The 20,713-nt window shown below is 38.0% G+C and overlaps 1 protein-coding gene across 1 annotated transcript in view; it reads left to right on the forward strand.

The window, feature by feature from the left end:
- The window catches only part of LOC114469791 (clustered mitochondria protein homolog), a 36,769-nt gene extending 20,769 nt beyond the window's left edge, over window positions 1-16,000 (forward strand). The window contains exons 16-28 of the mRNA XM_028457601.1: window positions 306-458; window positions 535-597; window positions 4,393-4,640; window positions 4,733-4,817; window positions 5,636-5,789; window positions 5,914-6,053; window positions 8,293-8,373; window positions 8,454-8,579; window positions 9,192-9,298; window positions 10,204-10,297; window positions 10,381-10,506; window positions 10,603-10,676; window positions 15,255-16,000. Of these exons, the coding sequence (XP_028313402.1) occupies window positions 306-458; window positions 535-597; window positions 4,393-4,640; window positions 4,733-4,817; window positions 5,636-5,789; window positions 5,914-6,053; window positions 8,293-8,373; window positions 8,454-8,579; window positions 9,192-9,298; window positions 10,204-10,297; window positions 10,381-10,506; window positions 10,603-10,676; window positions 15,255-15,768 (1,965 nt within the window). The 3' untranslated portion in view covers window positions 15,769-16,000. The remainder of the gene's footprint in view (window positions 1-305; window positions 459-534; window positions 598-4,392; window positions 4,641-4,732; window positions 4,818-5,635; window positions 5,790-5,913; window positions 6,054-8,292; window positions 8,374-8,453; window positions 8,580-9,191; window positions 9,299-10,203; window positions 10,298-10,380; window positions 10,507-10,602; window positions 10,677-15,254) is intronic.
- Window positions 16,001-20,713: the final 4,713 nt, after the last annotated feature.

A 20,713-nucleotide genomic window follows, 5' to 3' on the forward strand; every position in this document is an offset into this window, starting at 1 on the left:
CAAACTTATTTACAAACTGTCATGGTGAAGAACTTAGTTATGTGTAGTAGGGGTGTAGGCATTTAAGGAACCTCACGATTCGATTCCGATTCAGGGTGCTACGATTCGAGTAATGTACAATTATTACGATATTAACGATTCTCTTGATCCATTTTTTGGCCACTCTTGACTGCTTTTGGCCCATTTTAGTCACTTTACACTCTTTTCTTGCCACATTTTTGCCAGTTTTGGAGCATTTTTGGCCACCTGTTTCCATGTCTCCTTGCCCTAATGTGTAGTCTGTGTGTGTGTGTGTGTGTTTACAGATGCAGAGTTGTTTACAAAGTAACGAGGCACCGATGGACGGAGCTTCTCTGAAACAAGCACTACACCAGAGGGGCATCAACCTGCGGTACCTGGGTCATGTGATCAAAGCCATTTGTCAGTCAGAAGACAGGGAGCACCTGAGGCACATCACGGTTTGTTTAAGAAGATCCAAACAGGAACAGTGACAGTCACGCTGCTCCTTATTTCACCTCCTCTTCTCACACTCAGAGAGTGGCCATCGGGGAAGTCTTCATCCGCTCAACACGAAGAGTGTTCAACAATTTCATTCAGGTTTGTTACACTTCAATTCAATTCAACTTTATTTGTATAGCACGATTTGCAACAGAGTCATCTCAATGCCCTTATCAAAATATAAAATTCATAATAAGAAAAAACCCAACAAGAGCCACATGAACAATCATTTAGTGACAGTGGGAAGAAATAACTCCCTTTTAACAGGAATAAATCTCCAGCAGAACCATGTTCAGAGGTGGCAGCCATCTGCGTTGACTGGTTGAGGTTAGTGGACAGAAGGACCAACAGAACAGGATAGAGAGATAGAACATCAGAGTGTCTCAGACTAGTTGAGACGTGAACCACAGATCAGGAACTGTCATCATCAGCTTCACATCACCTGAAACAGAGCAGAGAGAGAAGGACGAGGAGAAGACACTGACTGCAGAAAAATATGATACATTATCATCAAGTCAGCCTGTCTTGACCTTGATCCTCACTCCCAGTGGCCTAGTCAGCACTTATTATAAAGGTGATGAATCTCTTCCCATTTATTGATAAGCTAACAGCAACTCCAAGGTCTGTAAATGTTACCGTTCACAGACGAGCCCATGTCTGCTCCAGTGGTTATGTTATGTCATGTTATGATTCATGATTCATATGATTAATCTACGTTCCCTAATCAGATGTCATTACAGGCTATTAAACTTGTATAAACTTGTCAAACATTCTTAACAAGGTTAATTTAGTTTACTCTTCTTATTGACATATTTATTTCCTGTACTTAAGTCGAATGCATGAGTTGAAATCATGTTGTGTTGTGTTGTGTTGTGTTGTGTTGTGTTGTGTTGTGTTGTGTTATGATTCACATCATAATAATCTGCAACAGAGATGGCAACTTTTATCACAGCGGGGGCCACAAAAATGTGAGGGTCACATGATCAACATTCATGTTGATCATGTGACTAAGTATGATCTAAGTGATCTAAGTATTAACACAAGAAACAACAATTGATTTGTGTGTTTTTGTTGATGTTTTGTGTGTTTTTTTAGTTAGTGGGTTTTAAGAGTCATTTTCTGTAAATTTATTGTCATTTTGTGTTATTCAGTCGTTTGGTGTATTTTATTGTCATTCATTGTGTATGTTTTTTCAAAACTTCTGTAATTGGAAGTAAGTTTGTGTTTTTGGAGTATAATTCAATATGTACATACATACATACATAGATAAATAGATAAATACATACTTTTTGCCGATATTCAATATGTTGATATTGTCCAATACTAAAGTCCAATACTAACGATATTAACCGATACTTAAAACAACCAAGTACAACAGAAATATACAAAAGACAAGAAAAAACAAAAAATCCATCCAAAAACACCCAAAAGTAGTACAAAAATAATAAAAAATTAAAAAAATAGAAATCAGAAATTGGTGAAAAATGACATCAAAACACAAAATGTGAAAATACACAACAGGAAAAAAATACACTAAAGACGAGAAAACATTTAGCAAAATAACGAAAAGATTAATACAAAAACTCACAATTTCACAACAAAAATGAACAAAATGGCAAAGAAAACACAGAAATGACTCAACATCAACATATATCATGCAGAAAAATACACAAAACGAAAGCAATAGACAAGAAAATCACAAAACATTACAGAAACGACACAAACTACTACAAAAATAAACAAAACAACAACAGGAATACACAAAAATGACTCCGAAAACACAAAATCACAAGAAAAAAATGCACAAAACAACTTATAATACACAAAACAACAACAAACACACACAGATTGACAGAAAAACATAAATCCTTTGTTCTTTCCTGCATTAATACTCAGATTGCTCATTATTTAAGTGCTGACTAGGGTTGGGAACCTAGTACGTATACTAGGTACGTACGTATACAATACGTGATACAAAGCTCACGATAACGATTATCTCACAATATGACGGTACTGTACTGCGATTTATGATATGTTGGTCAGAAATCAATCTACGATAATCTATGACATAAGAAAAAAAAGATCAAGTGAAAAAATACATTTTTTATTTTATATCTCTGAAAGATAATAAATTGAATTGAATTGAATAAATAAATTGAAAAAGTGTCCTATGAACAGTGACACTATTTTAGTGCAACATTTCTGTAAATAAGTGTCAACATACCAATGTAAACGAATAATTATTTCCACTTGTGCTTTCTGTAAACAAAAAATAGGGTCTTTCTTACCCGTGACACTAGTATAGTGCAATATTCCAGTAAACAATATATTGATTCTTTCAACAAACATTGACACAATTTCTGTGAAGACTTACCTGCACATTTTAGTGAAAAAACAGAAAATGTTTTGAAAATAATAAAATAAATCTTAAATTAAAAAAAGTATATATATATAATTTTTTTTTTTAAATCGATACGCAGCGCAAGCATATCAATAATCGTGCGAAAAAATATTGCTATATATCGCCGTATTGCGATATGGTCACACCCCTAGTGCTGACATGAATAAATCTAACAGTAAGGATTAATCATTCCGTCTACAGAGACCACAACAATCCCCTCTTTTTGAAAACACAGCATTTTTTTAAAACAGTATTAACAGTTGGCCTGCCCAGTATGAGGAAAAACTCAATGACTCCCTAAAATTGTGCAATAATACACTGTTTATTATATAATACAATACAAACAAATGGAATTTGACTCTTACAAACATACTGAGTAATAATATTGTTTGTGTAATTTATGTATTGTTAATGGAACGTTTAAGGTAATATGAGTGTTACATATGTATATAGTATTTATGTTGCATTTAGTTGAATTGAGTACTTATACTGTGACATGTGGCCGTTGACGGATGCATATGTAATTGACTTCTTGCTTTCATTGTTTTGTTGTATTTTTGTTATTGAAGTGAGAAACAAATAAGGAAATGAAATGTTGATAATTTGGCCCTCGGATCAAATACAAAGACAATTCATGGCTCCGCTGTGATAAAAGTTGCCCGTCTTTGACCCAGTGTATAGGTCAGTAATCCAAAGAGAAGTAAATTAAAATTCTTCATAGCTATGCAATAACCTGTCTTCTAGAGGAGTGTTTCTCAAATGGGGGTGCGTGTACCCCTGGGGTACACAATGGCACTACAGGGGGTACAGAGAGAGAGAGAGAGAGCACGGGAAATTAACAAATAAAGTGTCCGTCTTGGTTCCACCCCAGGCATAAGATGACCGGAAATAATAAAACTATAAATCAACTTATTTATTATATTATTGTACCCTATATTACGATTGATTCAATTGAATTCACGTAAAAAAGGAGCCAGCTGAGGTGGCTCGGGCATGTGTTTCGGATGCCTCCTGGTCACCTCCCTCGGGAGGTGTTTCAGGCATGTCCTATTGGGAAGAGGCCTCGTGGAAGGCTCAGGACACGCTGGAGGGACTATGTCTCTGAGCTGGCCTGGTGTCGCCTCGGGGTCCCCCCAGAATGGCTGGAAGAGGTGTGCGTGGATCGGGAGGTCTGGGCATCTCTGCTGAGGCTGCTGCCTCCGCGACTCGGCCCCGGATAAAGCGGAAGAAGATGGATGGATGGATGGATGGATGAATGGATGGATGGATGGGCACTTGACTCAAAAAAAAGTTGGAGAACCACTGTTCTAGAGTTGCCGCAGTCACATTCTGAAGAAGGTGCAGACATGTGAATGAGCACATTTCATAATTCCATGTTTGCACACCTTGTGCAGTGTGGTGTTGAAACAGGAGTGGGTGTGGGTGTGGGTGTGGGTGTGGGGTCGCATGCCTCACTAACAATAAGCTTAAGCCTCGGGTCGTTTTCTTTGCAGGGTGTGGATGTGTCAAATCTCTCCGCCGCTGTCAGTCACTTTCTCGGATGCCTATTGGTTCCTCACTTCACACCTAGTCCTGTCGGAGAGGAGGGTAAGAAGCGGTCGAGGCGGCGTGGAGGAGGAGGAGGGGGCCGTGGGGGCGGGGCCTCTGAGAGCACAGCCTGGGGTCTGCTGACAGGGGCTGAGCTGTGGAACCTGGTCTGTCAGGATGCTGCTGAGACGTACGGCCTCCTGGACAACCTCGGGTGAAGACACGCTCTTTGTTTGTTCGCACCATCAGCATGTTTGTTATGTAAAGCTTCAGCTTGGGTTCAACTGTCACTTTTCTCTGTGACAGCTCTGGCCTCAACCACCTCGTGGAGCACTATGGGCTCCAAAAGCTTTCCCTGCTCAGAGAGTTTTGCTTAAAGACGGGAGTGCAGGTAACAAACTCAGATGTTGTCACTTCAGCCCTGTTTCCACGACAACGTTTTGCTTCTGTTTCCGTTATTGTTTCCAAAAAGTTCCTCATTCACACTGCAACGTTTTCAAAACAATCTCCATTCACAAGAGACTGCGGGAAATATCAAATACATGCCAGGCAGGGGTGACATTTCAACCCTGGCATTTTCTATCCAGACCAGTCCACTACATTATCAGTGACACCACTGTTATTAATCAGTTATGCTCAACATGTGCCTTTTTATGTCTTAATTTGAATTATTATTGTTATTGGTGAAACATTTTAATCCCTTTTTACCTATTTCCTTTGTCCATTTTACAACTTCTTTTGTCCCATTCAAAAAGTTTTGATACTTTTTTCAGACTTTAGCTACCTTTCGCCAATAAAAACCTATTTCCCCCTTTTTCAAGTTCTTTTTGACACTTAACCAAATTTTGTCCATCTAATCTTTTTGGCCACAACTCTAACCCTAAAAATTGTTGCAATATTGGGTTATAACCTAACTCTAACCCTAAGATGCTACATACGTGTGCTTTGGCAACCGTACCAAAAGCACCGGGGGTTGTCCGCACGGCAACCGTACAAATCGACAATTAACGTGTTCCCCTAGATGCGTTCAGGGTCTCTGGGAAAGCCGGACGTTTTGATGAGTTTTTAAAATCCGTAACGTAACAAAACTTTTGCATTTTCACTTGAAAACGTTGTTGTGTAAACAGGGCCTGAGAAATGTGAGACTGACATGCTGCACGTTAACTTTTACTTTAAACACTGATGTAACAAAATGTTGTGTGTCTGCAGCTGAGATTGAAGGACTACTTTCTGGACAACCAAAACAAAGCTCCCATCGGCCCAGACGACATCCTCAACATCTTCCCTGTCGTCAAGCACGTTCACACGCCCATGGTTGATGCTTCCAATGCATTTCGTGCAGCACAGATCTCTATGGAAAAGGGTGGGTTAACCTAATCTTTTCATCTGCAGATTCACACCGTATTTATTTCCGAATAGCTCACATTTTTATCTAAGTTGAAACCAAACATGATAAATGTAATGTGATGCTGTGTTACCTGATGCAGGTCTGCTGGAACAGGCTCTTGAGGGCCTGAAAGAAGCTGCTTACCTCTTTGGTAGAGTGTGTAACAACCTGCACCCAGAGGCCTGTTACTGTCACAGCCTGTTGGCCAAAGTGTCCTACCTGCAGGGGAACGCAGCAGAGGTACCAATGGGTTCATATCCACACTGTTACACTGCCTGCTTAATGAATACGCTCTATTAGAGAGTACATAAAAAATACAACAAAAATACACAAAGCAGTCGCACTCAGGGAGCACAAACCTCCTCCAAGCTCCAAATCTGTTCTTAGCCACATATTGTCAGTAATGTAGATCAGTGATTCTGATCATTCTACCATTGACATTCACACTTTAAATGCTTGGAACAAATTTAGATCCACATTAATCAACATACAGTTTTTTTATTGCAATAAAATGTGCAATATACTTCCAATCTGGATGAAACTCAGTGAAGTAACAGAGGAATCCAGTCTGACATAACTGAGTCAAATTTCATAAAGATCCTGTCAATTAATAACCAAGATGTGAATTTTTCAATTCTTATCAAAATGAGGGATAGGGATTATTCTAATTTTGAAACAGAATCAGTGTATTGATCCTGGTCCAGTCCAAGATTTTAATGTAATCTTCCATGGCCTGAGGTCTATCTTTGGTTTAAATCAATTGAGTTCTTGTGACATAATCCTGCTAACAGACAAACAAACAGATACGGTGGGGGGCCTTGGGGTTGGGGGGCGGTGGCGGAGTGCGCCGGCTCCTCGGCTTCTAGGTGCTTAATCGGGTGTGTATGTGGGGGGCGGTGGGTGCCTCTCGGCTTGGTGTCTTGGGGGCGTCTGGGAGGTTGCTCGGCCGGGGGGGGTTGCCTGGGCTCGCTGGCCCCCGCTCTTTCTGCTATTCTGGCTGCGTCCTCGAGTCCGGGGCAGCGTTTGGGTTTACAGTGGCAGTTTCTTGCACATACAACGGTCTACGATGCACTATCATGCCTTGGACTGTGGGATAAAACTTGTAGTGGGCTTAACTTTAGACACGTTGATCTCAAATACCTGTTTCAGGTTTTACCACTCACTCCTTCCCTCTGCCCACAGCCACCACCGTTATAGTTAAGCCTTACGTCTACTTCACATCTCACTTTACAGTAATCAACTCTTCCCCACCCTTCCATTTCTCTTCCTTGAATCGCTCCTCCCTGCTCCTCCCCCCCACCCCCTCACCTAGGTGTAACACTGCCCTCTCTTTTTATATTCTCCCTTTAATAAAGTATTTCTTAACCTTCCTTGGGGTGGGCTGGTGATGGTCACAATTATGCAATAAAAAAAATGCAATTTATTTATATGCAATAACAATAAAATAAAAAATAAAATGCATTGCTGTCTAAAAAAAGATTGCACTTCTTGTAGTGTTGACCTTTGACAGCATGTGCAGACAAGTAAAAAAATAAAAAATTAAATATCTATTGCACAATGCACTTTATTTTCATGTAAATAAAGTTAAACAATAATCAATGATTGATATTTTAAAATGTACAATATTTTATAGTATTATTTAATTCACTGCTGAATTACTTTGTGGGTTTTTAAAATATATTTAATTTAAAGCAGTGATTCTCAAAGTATGTGGCGTGCCCCCCTGTTTGGGAATGGATAGATGACACCAGTGGTGCGTTTTTAAAAATGAGAAGCCTAAAAATGTAGCAGGAATTAAAAGAGCATTAAATTATTAGATTGCATTAGTCGTGCCAACAGGAACAAAATGTAACGTGGAACTAAAGTGCAAAAGTAATGACAATGATCATTGGGTTTTTTTAAGCTTTTTGGCGCAGATTGTAAACAATATTTCCTGTTTTTGACTTCTGCACTTTTACATTTGTTTTTTTATGCTGGTAATTAATTTAGTTTTTGAGTTTTGATTGATTTATGAATTTTATGTTACTTGCATTATGAAACATGATGTTACTTGTTCCCTGTTAGTTAATTTCATACTTGCACTGAATTTCCTCATTTGTTTTCTTAAGCTTTTTGGTACAGATTGCAAACAATATTTTGCTATTTCCTGTATTTTTGACAACTGTAGTTTTAAAATGTTTTTATGCACGTTATTAGTTTAATCTAGTTTTTGATTTATTATGAAACGTGATGTTACTTGTTTCCTATCATTTTTATTTGGGGGGCAATGGGCGTAGGTGGGGCTTGAAACTTCACCTTTGTTCAAAATGGGGAACACCCAAACAAGTTTTACAACCACTGATTTACAATAAATACAATTATTACGTGTGTTTTGAATGTTAACTTTGACCTTATAAAGCCTAACTGACATATGTGTAAAGTTAGCGTAATACTCTTTAAAGAGTTTCTTATTATTGTGTCGTCCTGTGCTCCTCCGCAGGCTCGCAGCAGCCAGCTGAAGGCAGTGGTGATCAGTGAGAGAGTGCTGGGCTTCGACCATCCCAATACCATCCAGCAATATGTGAGCTCAGCTGCACGTTTACACGAGCTGGAGTTTGAACCCCTGCAGGCAGAATAACAACATTTTTGTGTCTGATCCAGGCGCTACTGGGCGTGTACATGTTTGCTGGAGGGGAAACGGCCCTGGCTCAGAAGTGTCTGCTGAGGGCTCGGCTGCTAATGCTGACAGTCCACGGTGAAGACCATCCCTACGCTGCAGTACTGGATGTAGGTCAACCCTTAGTGCACACACGGGCCGTCATTTTGATTACTGCTTTTCAGTCATGTGTCAATTGAACTTTTTGAATTACAATCTATGGTGGATTCAATTTAAGGCAACAAAATACACACAAAATGACTTTAAAAACACAAAGGAACAACAAAAACATATAAATGACTGAATGAACACCCCAAATTACTCCCAAAATACACAAAATTGTAGAAAAAGTTTCTTAAAAGTGCATTTTTGAAGTTATGTGGATCAGTGATCCTAATCCTACTACAATGATCATTCACATTTTAAAGCAAATGTGCAAAACTCAAGGTCCGAGGGCCAAATCTGGCCCTTTAGTGAGCAATCAAAGCAATCAGTAGACGCCTCTGAGGAAGACTGGCACTTGACAGTTGAAAAAAGTCAGGAGATCAAAGTAAAATTTCTTGAAAAAACATCTGAATAAATATAATTAAAAAAGGAGACAAAATGAACTTGCTGGAATTATTATGATTATTATTGCTATCATCAATGTGTCCCTCGGATCATAAAACAATCACATTTTTGTGGTAAAAGTTGCCCGTCTCTTAATGAATGTGTTGTTTTGTGCTGTTGCTTCCTTCTTGCAGAGCTGTCTGGGGCAGGTTCTGACTGATCACGCTGAGACGTTTCTAAAGAACAGCCTGAGACTCAACACTTCCTTTTTCGGTTCCACAGATGTAAACACTGCTCTCAGGTGAGACTGTGGTGACCATACCTGCCTGTCATTGGCTGATCTCATTAGATCTCTGATGAGATCTGATGAGCCTGGTTAATTGGATGGGAGACCACTGAGAACACCAAGTGTTTGATTTGCAGAGGTGTAAAGAGTACTGATATATACTCTAGTAGAAGTACTGTTGCTTGATTGAAATTGTACTCAAGTACAAGTAAGTCACATTATATACTCAAGTAAAAAGTAGTTCAATTAAATACTAATAATAATAATAATGATGGCTTGGATTTATATAGCGCTTTCTCCGAGGAGACTCAAAGCACGTTACAGAAACCATTATTCATTCACACCAGTCACTCACACAGTCATACCAGTGGTGGTAAGCTACAATGTAGCCACAGCTGCACCTGGGGCAGACTGACAGAGGCGCGGCTGCCATTTCGCGCCTACGGCCCCTCTGACCACCACCAACATACATGCACAATTCATACTCACTCATACAAGGCAATTGAAGGTAAAGTGCCTTGCCCAAGGACACAACGACAATGACTTGGTTAGAGCGGGATTTGAACCCCCAACCCTTCGGTCACTGGACAACCCACGCTACCACTGAGCCACGGTTCCATTGCATACAGTAAACATCTCATGTATAAACTTAGAAAGGCAGAGACCAAATCTTGCATGATTGGAACTTCATTTATTTTCCACAAAGGCATCTGTATAAAATAAAACATTTGTGTACAATTGTACATTGTACAATTTTTTTTTTTTAATAAAATAACACCAATGATTTCAATTCAAAATGTAAAAAAATAGTAGGCTCTAAGTATAGCTAGATATATAGATAAATTGACCAGCATTCGTGTGTGTGTGTGTGTGTGTGTGTGTGTGTGTGTGTGTGTGTGTGTGTTTTCTGGCCCGTGCAGCCACCATCTGTTGGCCCAGTGGATGTGCAGTAAAGGTGACTACAGGAGCGCCATGACACATGAGAAAGAGGCGCTCACTGCGTTCACCACCATGGTTAGTCATCCCAAAAGGACAAAAACTACATGTGGCACATGCACGTGAAGGCATCTGATGGTCATCTGATGTGTTGTTTTCAGTTTGGAGATGATCACACACAGACTAAATGCAGCAAAGACTTCCTGTGCGCCATAACCACACAGGCCGTGAAGGTGGAGCGCACACTCAGACAGGCTGGAGCTGAGGGCCCGGAGCAAAGTGTGGAGGTACGACACACGTGTCACAGAAAATCCCTCTTAAGTCACACAAAAGAACAAAGGAAAGTAAGAAGTGTCTGAGCTTCCTCTGCTCTCTGTCCTCAGTGTCTGACTGCAACAACTGACACCCTAGTGGAGCAGATGGTTCTGGTTACAGGGATCAGAAGGATTACACAAAGGTACGTCAACACTGTGTGCATGTTGTCATACTGTATATCTAAAGACAAGACGCCCCTTTTCACCATGATTTTACAGCTTGAATGTTTTACTGCTGAGGTTCTCACAATAACAAGGCGTGATCCACATAAGCAAAGATTATGCGGCAATGAAAAGCAACTTAACCAACTTATTTTTTATTTAAAGCTGCTGGAGACGATCATTTTTCATCCAATGAAGACAAAGTGTTGAAATCAATAAATCCAAGATCTTTTACTTGGTTGAAATTGCTGCTCTGAGGTGTGTTTTGATTTCCACTACCGTGTACATATTAGGATATTCTCAGGTCTCAGAGTGAGGTATCAGATATCAGGAAAACCTCTGTCATTTATCAGACCCATGACTCAGCAAAACCTTTGGAAAATGAAACGGCCTTACTCCTTAAACCAAGCACTGTGAAACTAAACGGCCTCAGGCTTCAAAATAAAAGTCATCAGACTCAACGGCCTCAGTCTGTAAAACATGACATGGCGTTTTATTTTGAATGAACCGGAAGTACACATGACGAAGTAAGTTGAAAAGCCGTTTTTTCCTTTTATTTTTTAAAAGTTGAGATATATTATCACCGTGTTGTTTGATTAATAAATAAATAGTTAAATGAAACATTGATATAAAACAGCTTTCAACTTACTCTCATATCCGAGGCAGCACATATTGATGGCGTCATGTGTATTTCCTGTTTCTTCAAAATACAACATCATGTCGTGTTTCACATTCTGAGGCGGTTGAGTCTGACGGCTTTTATTTTGAAGCCTGAGGCCATTTCATTTGACGACGGTTTTGCTGAGTCATTCATCAGTTTGGTCTGACAGAGGTTTTCCTGATCCATGAGACCTGAAGATGTCCTAACATGTCCACCGTACTCCACTGTAATGACCCTCTAAGGCTACGTTCACACTGCAAGCCTTAATGCTCAATTCCGATGTTTTTTGCTCGGATCCGATTTTTTGTTTGTCCGTTCATACATTACCATTTAAAATGTGACCTTTATCAGGCTCCAGCGTGAACGGTTTGCGGCTCCAATCTGACACGCATGCACATTATGGCGTTTTTCTCAAACGTTTTGTGCAGTTGAGCCGTGGAATGAATGAGTAGGTGGAGAGGAGGACGAGGATAGAGAAAAAGAAAAAGAAAAAAATGAGCCAAATAATGTTTTGGTGCCAATTTTGCTTTTAAACACAGACCATTAATGATATGAACTTTAGCTCTTTGACCAAACCAGACGGAGCAAAACCAAAACTGACAGGTCTGATACACATTAGGTATTTATATCGGTGCCTGACCCGAATCCGACAATTAAAAATTGTCTTTTTTCCTCATACAAATAACATATTTACGCTTGTTTTAGTGGTAAGCCTGCTTTAATTAACAGACAGTTGTTAAAGGTCCCATGTCATGCTATTTTTCACCCGTCCCCGTTTGTTCTAAGAACCCCAAAAACATAGTATTTGAGGTTTATTTTCGCAAACAGTTTTAGCCTCTGAAAAGTAATTTTCTGAACAACTCTACACAAACAGGCTGATTTGCATCCTACTTATGCATATTCATGAGTGGGCGTGTCTATAGAGGGGACACTGACTTCCTCCTCCCCGCAGGGTGACGTAGGGCCAGAGGACGGCCCACCCTCCTCCCACCCACTCCGTAGCCAAGCTCATGCTGCTTTATAAACACGAGACAGAGCGTGGGGGTTGACTGGTACATACAGTACATATACTGTAGAAAATTCATACATAACACTGTGCGAAGGACGCTGAAATGCCCACCTTCGTGGCCGTGTCTGTTTACATGTCAATCACGGCAGAGAGCTTCCTGGAGGCGCGGCTTCTCCAGCTCAGTGCTACGTCAAATTCGTCATCAAAGTGGGAACGCGTCATCAAATTGTAGCGAGGTGTTTGGGCTCACCCTGCAGTAAGAAAGGAGCAAATCACCCTCTAACTAATGATTGAGGGAATCAATGAAAAACACACTTTAGACATGTGTATGAAGCCCTAATAGCACTTTATGATGTTTAAAGCACAGAAAAGTTGATTTAGCGTAACATGGGCCCTGTAATGTCAACAGAACAGATCAGCGTACGGGGTAACAAGCGCACGTTAGGCGCAGTGTGCGCAAGAGACAGTGGATCTATTTACATTATCCAGGTATCAAATATAAGAATAATCCATGTTCTTGTGCAGAAAAGAGATTGATTCAACAGTGGATGCTTCAAGCCTGTCTCTCTCTCTGCTCCAGAGGACAGTACAGCGGGTCGGGCAGCGATGCTGTGTTCACAGCTCAAGCTGTTACTAATGACGTCAGTGTATCAAACGCGAGTCCTGTAGAGAGATGCATAGAAGTGTTTTTACTTCATTCTTACTGGGATTTCTTGTGTTTGCCATAAAAACTCTGCCAAAGTGACTCCCCAACACATTTCTGGTGTTTTTACTGTCAGTTGCTGCAAACACAAAGGAAGATTTTGGGAGTTAACACAAAAAGATCTGTATCAGTATGCGTGAGGTGACATTAATACCAGGAACAAAGTAGAACAAAAATAGAACTGAGCCAACCCCTGCCCTCCTTGTCTGGTGAAGAAATTACAGCAAGACAAAGAGTTAGTCACGTTTCCCCTTTGTATTTGTATTGTATTCACTTCCCTATGTGTGCCATGGTCCAGATACTTCTCACTAATCAGCTGCATCTGCACATGAATTTAATGGAAAAATGATCAAGCCTAACTGCTTTATTCAAAAGTCAAAAATCAGAACTGAATATTTAAACCCACAGATGTTCAAATGATTTAAACATCCTTCAAAAAGTATAGAAATAAAGTTTACTTTGGACTACCTCCTTAACAAGAAAATCATTAATGCTCCAAACTGTGTAAGGAACTAGAATCTTGTTTAAAGTAACACCTACTAAAAATGGGTTTTTCACTGATGTGTTAAGAACATCTGTTTTACACCAGAAAATACAAGCTGTGTTTTAAGCCCACACATTCTTAAGATATTACATTTAGATAAATAAATTAAAGTACTGTAATTTGCTCAGAAACTTTTGAATTACTGCTCAATTTAACCAAATATATTTCCGTCATTTGTTTTTGTCCAAAAGATCTATAATAAACCCCAAAACCACTTTTTTTTTCTGCTGAATGCTTATTTATTTGTGTATTAAGTTTTGCTGTTCATTGATTCTGGTTAACTTACAACATTTTAGGATTTAAATTTGGTGTATTTTGCTGAAAAATGTCAGAGCCCCGCCCATAATCAACGCATTTTTTTGAATTCCCCCTACTTATTAGATTTTTTATTTTTTAAGTTTTTTTTTAAATAATTCTTGACATTTTCTCATAGTAACAAAAAGCAACACAGATACAGACCAAAGTTTCATTTTTATGCTATAATACATGCATTTTTATCACTCTTTGTCATAAGATTTTTGTTTACTTTTTTTTTACAAAAAAAAATTGTTATTTGGAATATAATTAATGTAAGTTAAAGTCAACCCTTTAATCAATCATTCACTACAGTTATGTATCTCAGCAAAACCACTGGGTGGCAAGACAAAAAAAAGCTCACTAGAAATGATTAACTCTCAACTTGGTTTTTGTATATTTTATTCATAATTCAGTGGTAATAATAATAATAATAATAATAATAATAATAATAATAATAATAATAATAATAGTAAATTTCACAACTCAAACAACCGTATTCTATACTTTCACTTCTTCAAATAAAAATCTAGTTAAAGAGAATACAGTAAAAACATTAAATGTTTAATAGTTAATAAATTATAAGAACAATAAAGATAATATTTTTGTATTTTTTTTAAATCATCATTCGTTTTCAAATTAAAACACCATCACACAATCTCAAACAATTGCATTCTATACTTTCACTTGCTCAAATATAAAACTAGTGTAAAAAATATATGTAGAAAAATTAAATAGTTAATTAAATGATTCAATAATAATAAAAAAGATAATATTTTTATTTATTTATTTATTATTATATTTTAAATTAAAACATCCATGACAATCTCAAACAACTGTATTCTATACTTTCACTTCTTCAAATATAAATCTATTTTAAAAAAAATACAGTAGAAAAATATAATTAAATAATAATAAAAATCTAATTACTTCCACACATATAAATCTAGTTTAAATACAGCAGAAAAATTAAATAGCAAATAATGATAAAAAATACAAAATGTATTTTTAAAATCTTTTTAATTATTATTTTTCAAATTAAAACACCATCACACAATCTCAACGGTATTCTATACTTTCACTTCCTCAAATATAAATCGAGCTTTTTTTAAAAAAAATACAGTACAAAAGTACTAAACATTACCATAGTGCTACTTGTAACACTATATCCCAAACATTATCAAAAAATACTGTTCTTAAAAAAAGTCGCCAGAAATGTGTGATATCAAAATGGGGTCACCCACTGCTTTAAACACATTTGGACCTGTTGATTTGTCAGAGTTGATTGTTTCTTCAACATGGAAACCTCCTCGTGACTGTAATTTACCTTTTTTCATCTTCACTATAGTGACAAGTTTCAGGAGTACAAACGGAAGCATAAAGAGCGAAAAGCAGCAGCCAGGAAGGAAGTGGAAATCGAGCTGATGAGCAAACTCATCGCCCTGGAAACTGTGAACGGAGAAAGAAAACGCCATGATCAGGAAACAGGAAGTGGGAAGGAAGCTGAGCAAGGAGGAAAACCGTCAGAGGAGAGCCAACAGGAGGCTGAGGGCTCTGTGGAAACCTGTGCCACAGATTCAGCCCACAGTCATGAAGAAAAGCAAAGTCAGCATGATGGAGGAGGCGAGAGCGTTGAGGCGCAGACAGGGAATGAAGCACCAGATGAGATGAAGTCAGAGCAGCTAAATGGGGAGATGAACGGAGAGGCAGAAGTGGCCATCAGCCCTAAAATCCCTAAAAGTCCTCTGACGTGGGCAGATGTCGTCGTTTCCAAGTCGACCGTGGCCAACGGTGCACGAGCTAAAGCAGCAGTTAACGGAGTTCCAGATGTTGTCACAGCCAACGGCGTAGCTGAGGAGTGACCACAGAGCATCTGCACACGCGTTGATCACATTCACTGCTGTAAGATGTAAGATGAAACTCTCCCATGATCTGTGCTGTAATAGGTCAGGGATAGACAGAGGAGGAGCTTTACTGCTGATGATGTTACACTATCACTGATGCTGCATGGGAGAGGCTTTACTCATCAACCTTGCTGTATTTCCCCCCTACCCATCCCCTCCAACAATAAACCTTTCACTTCAGTGTGTTAAACCATGTCCTCCTCGCTTTACTTCTATCACTGACATAAAATACACTATTTAAAAAGATGTTCACAATACAAATCAGTAATTCATTTGGAAAGAAGAAATCAGGGAATTCCCTTTGGTTAACACGTGAACTACTTAACAATAAAAGTTCCATAAAGCAGGGAGCTAAGAATATTTTTTTAACAATTTTTGCTTATTTTTAACCTTTTTTAGCAACTACACTATATTGCCGCATTTTAACCAATTTTAATCAATTTTTCTTGCCATATAAAATAAATAAATTTCAATGCATTTTCTGCACGTTTTCCACTTTCAAGACATTTTCACCACTAATAAACCCTTCCCACCAAATGTCGTACGTGTTGACCCATTATTGTCACTTTTAACCTATTTTCACCATATTTCGTGCATATTTATTTTTTACCAATTTAACCACATTCACAATTTGGCATGCACATTATATGCCAGTTTAAACTAATTGTTTCTACTTTTTAAATGATATTATCCCAATCCGACCTTACCACATTTCTGCCACCTTTAAGCCAATATTGACACTTTTAACTTTTTTTTCCCACTTTTTCTGTCTGTTTGTGGCCACTCTAATTTGCAACTTTTTAACCAATCTCTGTGGTTTTTAAAATCCCATTTAACCAAATTTTCTACCATTTTGTTCACTTTGAACAAAGTAATCAATGTCTTAGCGTAAGAACTCAGTTTAGGGAGGTATCATACAAAGCCTCAAGACATGGTCAAAAATGATAATTAAAGCAGCGTTGAACGGGCCCTCGCAACCACACACATGTCGGGACATGACGGACGTTGAGGTGTGTTGCATGTCGGGGTGTGGGAGAAATTTTAAAGTGTTGAGACGTAGCTGACCATTTTTAAGGATTAGATCACAAACTTTATTGCAATATTCTGTCCAAATATGCCTATGATTTCCTTTTACCAATAGGTGGCGCTATGACTATGAATGACAGTTGGATTAAACCAAACCATAATTCATTTTTTTTTTTTTTTTTTTTTTTGGCATACAAATGAAAGCTGCTATAATTATTTAGCATCTACTTAGCTCTACAAACTCTTAATAACTTCCATAAGCGTAGCACATCATCCAAGCAAACAGGCTGCTAAGAGGAATATTTCAATCTATAAAGGCTGAACTTTTTTGTCAAGATTGTTTTATAACACAACCAAATAATCATGTATGTTTAAAATAAAAATATGAATGTGTGAAGTATTTTAACAGTGCAGTGTTGGATGCAAGATGTGTCTCTCTATAAAAAGCAAGGAATCTCTGTCTGTCTGTGATGATGATGTCATCACTTTTAGAGAGTGATGATGTTAGAATTTTGCAGAAGTTCCACAGTGATGATGTCATCAGTGCCAGCTGGGAGCAAATATAATTTTCAAGGGGGCGCCATTGAGTCATTTTGCCATCCACATGACCAATTCCCCCAAAATATAAATTTATTTGCAAGTCCTAATAGCCATTCAAAGTTTTTGAATGTGTTTAGGCCCTCAAAAATGGGATCATTTGGTCATAAAATAAAATAATTTGAATAATAATAATAATAAAAATGAGGTACATTACAATAGGGTCCTATGCACCATTGTGCTCGGGCCCTAATAATAATAATTTAGCACAAAACAATACTTCATGTACACAATATGTTAAAGTTTTCTTTTATTCAGACAACTTTTTTCAGATAATTTAGTCTTCCTCAGAGGCATCTGCTGATCTCTTTGATGTGTCCCTATTGAGTTCTTTCTGCAGCAATCAGCAGACTCCTCTGAGGAAGACTGGCAGTTGACAGTTAAAACATGTCAGGAGATTAAAGTGAATTTTCTGAAAAAAAGATGTCTGAATAAAAGAAAACTTTAACAAATTCAAAAAGAAGACAAAATGAACTTGCTGGATTCAGGCACACATAATGCACTTAACGTGCACACAAAATACTAATATCTAGAGATGCACTGCCACCACTTTTTCCCAAACCATTACAATATCGATACTTGGATCCAAAATAATAACATATTAGATTTAAAAAATATTCAAAAGGATTACTATAAAACGAGTATTTCAAGTGAAAAAGAAACGTGAAACTATTGCAGAGTTTTCACTTTTGAATCAAACAAAATAAACTCTTTGGCACAGTCTCCAGCTGTCAGATTAACAAAACTATAATAAAATTATTGCATTGTGTCCACATGTGAATGAAATAAATCAGTTCAACTCGTTGGCACTGTCTGGCGGCCAATCCTGAAAAATACACTAGAAATGACAGGCCACCATTCAAAGTAATGCATGCATGGAATGGGTATCTGTTCCTGGTATCGAGAAACTTTAAAAAGTACGAGTATACTAGCACAGCATCGGTCTGATACCCGATACCAGTATCGGTGCATCCCTCGTAATATCATTTTTGGACAGCTAGGTAAACAAATCAAGCGTACCTTCTCTAAGGCAAGGATTCTCAACATGCGGTCACGAGACAATTGGAGAGGGTCGCTAGATGCCTTCAAGAAACTATACGTTCACATTGAAAGCCTTAATGCTCAATTCCGATTTTTTGTTCATCCGTTCACGTTACCATTTTAAATGTGACCTGTATCAGACTCCAGTGTGAACGGTTTGAGTCTCCAATCTGACCCGCATGCGCATTGTCGTGTTTGTCTCAAAGTTTTTGAGCAGCGGAGCCAGAGAATGAAGGATTAGGTGGAGAGGAGGAGGAAAAATTAGAAAAAAAAAGAGCCAAATAATGTTCTGGCTTTTTATGACGTTGATTTGCTTTTAAAAACAGACCATTTATGATCATTCAAGCACTTCAGTAAAGTGAGAAATATTGGCACAGTCGCAATTGACTGTCCAATAACTCTGCAATGAAACGTTACTATGATCCAAAAAAAGTCTCATTCTAACCGTTATGAGATAGTCAATGAGCTACAAGCTGCAACGAGCTGATCTTCAATACAATTATTCGTCATTTCAGCTGGAAATTTGCGAGTGTTTCTTATGAGCAGCTGACAATGCGACGTTGCGCAGGGACCGTCAACAAAGTGAACGTGACCAATTTTAATGCGGACACTGATGGTCTTCATTTGGTCATACTACTACTCTTATATAGGCAAGGCAAATTTATTTGTATAGCGCATTTCATTTTCTTTTTTGTATACTTTATCTCACAATGGAGAAATTCACTAACCATTCCTTGGGGAACAGTTGGCAGCCATTTTTGCGGCACCTGGGGAGCTATTCGGGGACTTAAGGGACTTGCTCAACATCCCACAGTGATAGCCCAGGTGAGGCCAGCGTCCTTAACCACTAGGCCACCACTCCATACACTTCAGCTCTGCTGCAGTTTGTTCCACTTCTTTGCAGCATAACAACTAAAAGCATCACCATGGTTACTGTGAGCTCTGGGCTCCACTATCTGACCTGTGTCCATAGATCTGAGAGACCTGCTGGGTTCATACCTGACTAACATGTCACTGATGTATTCTGGACCAAACCCATTCACACATTTATACACCAGCAGCAGAACTTTAAAGTCTATTCTGAGGCTGACTGGGAGCCAGTGTAAAGACTTTAAAACTCAACTTTTTGTTCTGAGCTCTTTGTTCTGGTTAAGACCCGAGCTGCAGCGTTCTGAACCAGCTGTAGCTGTTTGATGCTAAACCAAAATGTTTTGTATATTTTTGATTTCATGTATATTATATTGATTATTCTTTGTTATTTTTTTAAATTTTCAAGCTGCTTCAAAAAGCCCTGATGATCTGAAAACATTTGATAAGGTTTATGAGGTTCACTTTTATCTATTACATCAGACAAACTGAGGGAAAACACTTTTCAATTAAATATTACAACATTTCTTTCAATACCATCTATAAAAAAACAGGAGAAACCTGAAAAACACAGATAATCTTCATTGGGTGGTCTTTTATATACTACAGGAAATCAATTTTGAAAATAATACTTTGGGGATTTAGTTGATTAATCTTAATTTTGCCACATATGAAAGTGGCCTGAGTCTGATTTGAAAAAGTGAGATATGGGTTGTATTTGAGTGTTCACACTGATTTAAAAAAAAAAAAAATCAGATCTAGTCACTTGATCACCAAAAGATGGGATTTGGGCCACATTTGCCTGAACGCAGAATATTTTTGAACACCTTGAGCCCATTTTTTGCTTTTTTTTTTTTTTTAACCATTTTCCTACAACTAAATTAAACTTGCCATATTTTAAATTATTTTCATCAGTTTTTCTTGCCATGTTTTCGGTCCTTTTAATGTATTTTTGCTACATTACTCCAATTTCTGCAACTTTATCTAATTTCAATGCCTTTTCTGCATTTTTTCCCCTTTAAAAACATTTTCAACACTTGTAAACTTTTATCACCACTTTTCCCACCTATTGTCACATACAGTATGTTGACTCTGACACTTTTAACCTCATTTCATCATATTCTATGCTTTTTTCTTTTTTTTTTGGCCATTTTAACCATATTCACAATTTGTCATGCCCATTATTTACCAGTTTAAAATTATTGTTCCACTACTGACACTTTGAACCATTTTCATCACTTTTTCTGTCTGTTTTTTGCCACTTTAATTTGCAATTTTTAACCAATTTCTGTGGTTTTTAAAACCTGCCTGGTGTGGGACCAAGACAAACTCATTTCTATAATAATATTTATAATTTTAACTAAAAATGAAC

The sequence above is a fragment of the Gouania willdenowi genome, chromosome 9, assembly GCF_900634775.1.
Source record: "Gouania willdenowi chromosome 9, fGouWil2.1, whole genome shotgun sequence".
NCBI classification, from domain to species: domain Eukaryota; kingdom Metazoa; phylum Chordata; class Actinopteri; order Blenniiformes; family Gobiesocidae; genus Gouania; species Gouania willdenowi.